Below are 6,403 nucleotides of genomic sequence, written 5' to 3' on the forward strand. Positions count from 1 at the left end.
GAATGCATTTTTTCTAGTGTAGGCACTAGAAAAAAAAAGTGTAAAGTAAAAAGTATTAGTGAGTTGTAGAACGTGTAACACAACAAAAGTGAAATTGGATAAGTTAGTGGGGTAACTATAATTGGGGTACTATACTCATTTTTCTTACAGTTCATGTTCATGTAGCCTCAGCTATTTTCTTTTTTCGTGTGTAATTCGTTGTTCGAATTATTCTTATTCAAAACACCTTATTGTTCACCTACCACACCACGAAATAGATCCAAAAATCTTCAGCCGTTTGGTCGCTGGGCATATGACACTTGTTAGTTGTTAGTCAGTCAATTTAGAGCTAAATAATACTAATAAAATTATAAAGGTCGCATTTTCTGCGTCGCCTGTAGACTCGAGAATCGAGTGTGAATTTTCTTACGGATATTAAGCTTAGTAGTTAGTAGGTACGTACTTCAATTTTTAGATTTGGTTAGGTATCTACCTACCTTCCAGGTCAAAGCTAGAGTGGGGCAAGCGCCCCACCCTGCCCCACCGTGGCTACGCCCATGTCTACCAGTACCATAAAAGTGGTTAAGGGTTATTTTTAAATCTCTATTAGCAGTGGAATTGATTTAAATCCACCTGATTTTAAAAACTATAAGGAATAAACGCCACAAAAGGAAGAGAATGACTACTGCATTTGGAAGGTTAGCCAGAAAACATACAAAAGCTTAGAAGAAGTAAGAACTGATTTTTTATGGTCATAGGGTTATAGAATGCAAAAAAAAAGATAATTTTTTACATAAATAGTATAAATGTTGTGAGTTGTAACTTTTTCTAGTTATGTAAGACGGTAAAAAAATTCATTTAAATCTTTCGTAATAATGCTAATAATATGGTCAAAAGGCAGAGTTAAAAAAAAATAATATAAATTCAGCGTTGATATAACCCTAAGTTGGTTTGTTTAAAATTAACTAGCTTTCCGTCCACGGCCTCGCCCGCTGTCTAAACTCTAAAACCTAATAATTTATATACTTAGGCTTATTTAATAAGGCAATATTTAATAAGGATGGAATACACGTGCCAGTAAAATAGATCTGGCGTAGCTTGCTGCATGTATGTACAAGCTTATCATAAAGTGAATTTACATCTAAGTACTTAGGTACTAACACCTTCCCCTTGAATCACTCTATCTATTTAAAAAATCCGTTGTGTAATATATGGGGATATACTATAGGGACAGAGAACGAGCGACGTAAATATGCGCACAAAATATACCTACCTGAATTAATAAGTTGGGTAGGTACCGCAAAATAAACTTGCTAGAAACAAAAACATAATATTGACAGTGACAGAGTACCTATAATACAACTGGTAAACCTGTTTACTGTACGACCTTTATAATCTAAGTGTACGACTGTACGTCAAGTAGCAGCCGTTCACAGAGTACTTTTATATATATAGGTACAGCCGTTGCAATGATAACAAAAGTATGTTGATGTTGTATTTTTCAATCAATTTATTGAATGAATGAACAAACAGTTTATTTATAAATACAACAGTAAAGTGTAAAAACTATAAGTCTATAATTAATAATTCTCTATAAATACCTATATTCTTTAAATATGGACGGGAAAAAACCTGTTACTCGTAAAAGAAAAGCTGATATAAAAGAGGAAAATAGTAAACCTTTGACTAAAAAGACTAAATCTGCAGTATGTGAGCCAAAAGAGAAAATCAAGAAAATTGCAAAGAAGGAAGCTAAAGTTTTAAAACCTAAAGCAACAAAGAATGTTGAAAACTCAGATGATATTAGTTCGGTTGGTTCAAACGATAATGTAACTAACAATTTGTGGAATGAAGATGATATGCTTTCATATGTAGAAAAGGTTCCACAGCTGTTAGCCCGAAAATTTATTACATTGTTAAATGAAGGATGCACTTTGCCTTTTATTGCTAGGTATCGTAAGGAGGCCGTTGATCACTTACTGCCCGACCGGTAAATAATAACGAAAATAGTTTAAGTAAACTAATAAAGTTAAATTATAATCAAACAAACACTGTTCTATTTTCAGGCTTCAGGAAATTTATGAAAGTTATCAGAACATTGTTCAATTTAAAAAGAAAGTCAAATCTGTGTTAGAAAGTTTGAAAAAGTCAAAAAAGCTCACTCCCGAGATCGAGAAAAGTATACTGAATGCTAGAAATCTGTCTGAGCTTGATTTAGTGGTAAGATATAGTTTTTTATCTTTCAAATAATGTTTGATGTTGCTTTACAAAACACTAATAAATAAACACATTATTTATATTCCAGTATGCACCTCTTAAATCACATTCCTTATCACTAGCTGAAAGAGCTAGAAATCTGGGTCTGGAACCATATGCAATAAGAGCACTAAATGGAGAATATATTGATATAAACTCTCTCTGTGATGGTAGTGAGGAACTATCCAATGCAGAGAAAGTAGACACACATATAACTCATATAGTTGCTGATATCATTTATAAAGATACAAGGGTGTTAGAGCAAATGAGGAGTTTGTATGTAGTTTTTATAAAACTTATCTATAATATAATAAAAATGAATCGCAAAATGTGTTTGTAAGAGCATAACTCGAGAATGGTTGAACCGATTTCGATAATTCTTTTTTTATTATATTCCTTGAAGTACGAGGATGGTTCTTATGTAGAGAAAACCATCCACGCGAAGACCGACATCCGCGCGGACGGAGTCGCGGGCGGAGGCTAGTCTATAATATAAAAATGAATCCCAAAATGTGTTGGTAAGCGCATAACTTTAGAACAGCTCATCCGATTTCTTTAATTCTTTTTTTATTATATTCCTTGAAGTACGAGGATGGTTCTTATGTAGAGAAAACGTGAATATGTAACACGGGCGAAGCCGGGGCGGACCGCTAGTTATTAATAATATATTAGTGATATATTATACAATTACATATTAAAAGATTACTACTTTTAAGTGCCATATAAAAGAAATGTATTTAAAATTTCCAGAAAAGAAGAAACAAGATTCACTTTACAAAGCAGTAGAACAAAAAGTTCCACAAAAGAACCAAAGAAGGAAGAAAACAAGAAGATTGACACAAAATCAGATCCAGAAACATACAAATTGTATTTTGAGTGGAAATGTCCCATCCATTTTGTGAAGAGTTACCAAACATTAGCAATTAATAGGGGGGAAGATGAAAAAATTTTATCAGTCAAAGTTATTGTGCCTGATTGGTTTTATAATAGACTTGAAAAGTAAATTAAAACAAAATATATTTTAAATTAAAAATCATGATAAAATTACAATTCAAAATATATATTTGATTATTTCAGATTCTGCTTTACAATTTGGAAAAGTAACCATTGGGTGCACAAGGGATTACAAGATGCTTACAATAGACTTATAAAGCCCTGGCTATCTCGACAAGTTAGATCTGACCTTACTGCAGCAGCTGAGAAGGAAGCAATCAAAACATTTACAGCAAATTTGGAAAAATACTTACTTACTGAACCAATTAAAAACAGAAGAATAGCAGGACTTGATCCTGGTTTCAAAGCAGGATGTAAAGTATGTTACTATTAAGAAATAAAAATGTAGTAAAGTAATTCAAACTTCTTTATAAAGTTATGTTGTGGTAATTTGAAAATTTTATCATAATACTAGCTGCTTCGCTCGGTTTCACCCCCGTGGCTTCACACCTGTTGGTCGTAGCGTGATGATATATAGCCTATAGCCTTCCTCGATAAATTAGCTATCTAACACCGAAATAATTTTTCAAATCGGACCAGTATTTCCCGAGATTAGTGCGTTCAAACGAACAAACTTGAAGAGTTATATTACAAAATTGAATATGATAATAATTTTATTACAGGTAGGTATAATTGATGTAAATGGTGCAAAATTAGAAGCTTGCACGATATATCCTAATTTACGCAATACTAATAGCAACGACAATGCAGCAAGACAATTAAAGGAATTATTAGGAAAACACAGGTATGTCATATAATCTTTACCATGTTTCAAGATTAAACTTCTTTATTTAAATAATAATCCTTATAGTTTAAATATAATAAGTTTTTAATTCAACAATTTTCAGAGTAGAACTCATTGGTTTGGGCAATGGTACAGCGTGCCGGGAAACAGACACTTGGTTGAAATATCATCACATAGCTGATGATATTCCAATAATCATTGTACCAGAACAAGGAGCCTCTATTTACTCCATTAGCAAGGAAGCACAAAAGGTAAATAATTTTTATAAGTGTTAAAACTAGCTAGTTACACATATCTATTTTTAATTATATTTCTGGTCAAAAGCATACCCTGTTCTATATAATATATTTTATATAAGTGTGTTTATTTATACTAATGTAAACATGATGTTGCACTGCAGGAGTGAAGATCTGCATAATTGTTCTGTATCTTTACGCATTCAAGCGCGCTATGTTATGAGCGCTTACGTTTTGTGGTCTCACAGTGACTCTGTTTCGTCTTATTCAAATGATGTCATCTTTTATGTAAACTAAAAGTTCCTTTGAGCATAGTTCCCCAAATTCCGGACAGCTTGTATACAAATGGAAATACCATGCAAACATTGGATCACGCTTTCCTGCGTTGCGTTAGGTCACGAGAATGCGCGGAATTTCGAATTACGCTGCGTGATGAGTGGCTATCGAATTAGGTATATAAATATAATTTGGTTTCAGGAACATCCAAACATGGATCCAAATTTAATATCAGCTCTATCAATTGCCAGAAGGGTGTTAGATCCTCTGGGCGAATTAATTAAGGTAATTCGTATTTTATTAGATTGAATATGATATGTCCTTATGCTGTTTGTTCCCAACGAATAAGAGTGTCTTATTTACCTATGTGGCAAATAACATACAAACATAATTCAAACACTGATTTTGTAATTTCCAATAGGTTGAACCAAAAAATTTAGGAGTCGGATTATATCAACACGACATTCCAGCAAAAATGCTTGAATCTGCGCTAGATAATGCTGTTGAAAAAGTTGTCAGTTTAGTAGGAGTGGACATCAACACTGCATCTCAAGCTATGCTTAGGTAAGACATATTTACACCTAATTGGCACCAGAATATTAGTCACAATTTACGAATATTCTTTTATTCGTAGGTCAAATGTTTGTTCAATGAGCAAACGGAATATTTCTACAAACGCATACAATTTCGCAAACTGAGAAAAAATTGCACAAAATTTTCCATACTTCTCGAATATAAATTGCTTTATCCCACCGCACGACACTTTAGCACCACGTTGTATATTAATAAACTTACAGGCGAATATCTGGCCTTAATGATGGGAGAGCTAAAAAAATAATATCGTATCGCGAAGATAACGGTGCCTTCAAAACGCGGGCTGAAATACTAAAAGTATCCGGTATTGGAAAAATAACGTATCAACAATGTATTGGATTTTTGAAAATCATAGGAGGCTCTGAGCCCTTGGACAGCACTATCATACATCCAGAGAGCTATGGAATAGCTAAAGTGTGAGTAATAAGTAATTAGCAAAACTACTTATTGTGTCTTTTGATAATTAATTTTCCATGTTAATCCTTGCAACGTGCACGGTAAACTTGTCCAAGCTTTTGGAAAATATTTTACGTATAACTATGTTATTAAAATATTTCATAATATTCTTTGCATGAAGAAAAATTTATAAAAATAATTTCGCATTGTAGATTTGCCAAGAAAATTGGTGTCGATATAAAACATTTGACACGGCCAGATTTCCCTCAAAGAGTAGAAGAAAAAACGGAAAGTATCGACAAATTATCGATCAGCAAAGATTTGGACACTGATGTTAGTACTTTGGAATTGATCATTACTGCGTTCAAGCAGAAGTCGTATGAAGACAATGTGATCACGTTTTGTAGGCCGGTGTATTCGTTATCTGTGCAAACGAGCGAACAGTTAGTGGCGGGAACTTCGTTGACAGGTAGAGTACCATAAACAAAGCTTGATTTTTTTGTAGATTAATTTCATATTCATATTGCCTGTATTTTTTTAAATAATGTATGTATGTTTTATTTGTCCTGCAAACCTTAACCTATTAATTATTATTGATCAAATATTAAATAGATTTATATACAAAAAAATCGAAAAAAAATAACAATTGTAATAATATCTTTTTTTTTCAGGTGTTGTGAGAAATGTAGTGCCTTTTGGATGTTTCGTCGATTGCGGGGTTGGAGACAACGGGCTCATACATAGAAGTAATTTAGGAGGCAACCAAACCCCCAAACTTGGGGACAGGGTAGCAGTTACTGTGATAAACACGCCTAAACCTAAGAAACTACAGCTTAGATTGGATAAGATACTTGACTAAACGACTGATTATATACTGTGATAGCTTTGTTAATGATTGAATAAAAAAAATATCAATGAAGTGTTGTTT

The 6,403-nt window shown here is 33.0% G+C and overlaps 1 protein-coding gene across 1 annotated transcript; it reads left to right on the plus strand.

Annotated features, from left to right (window-relative positions):
* Nucleotides 1-1,449: 1,449 nt before the first annotated feature.
* Nucleotides 1,450-6,394, plus strand: LOC123691101 (S1 RNA-binding domain-containing protein 1). The gene is made up of 12 exons (XM_045635340.1): nucleotides 1,450-1,969; nucleotides 2,046-2,199; nucleotides 2,285-2,511; nucleotides 2,986-3,234; nucleotides 3,313-3,547; nucleotides 3,852-3,973; nucleotides 4,077-4,224; nucleotides 4,687-4,770; nucleotides 4,907-5,049; nucleotides 5,283-5,495; nucleotides 5,688-5,944; nucleotides 6,147-6,394. The coding sequence occupies exons 1-12, from the start codon at nucleotides 1,596-1,598 to the stop codon at nucleotides 6,332-6,334; spliced, it is 2,394 nt and encodes a 797-aa protein (XP_045491296.1). The 5' UTR covers nucleotides 1,450-1,595; the 3' UTR covers nucleotides 6,335-6,394.
* Nucleotides 6,395-6,403: the final 9 nt, after the last annotated feature.

The sequence above is a fragment of the Colias croceus genome, chromosome 4 (genome assembly GCF_905220415.1).
Source record: "Colias croceus chromosome 4, ilColCroc2.1".
NCBI lineage: Eukaryota > Metazoa > Arthropoda > Insecta > Lepidoptera > Pieridae > Colias > Colias croceus.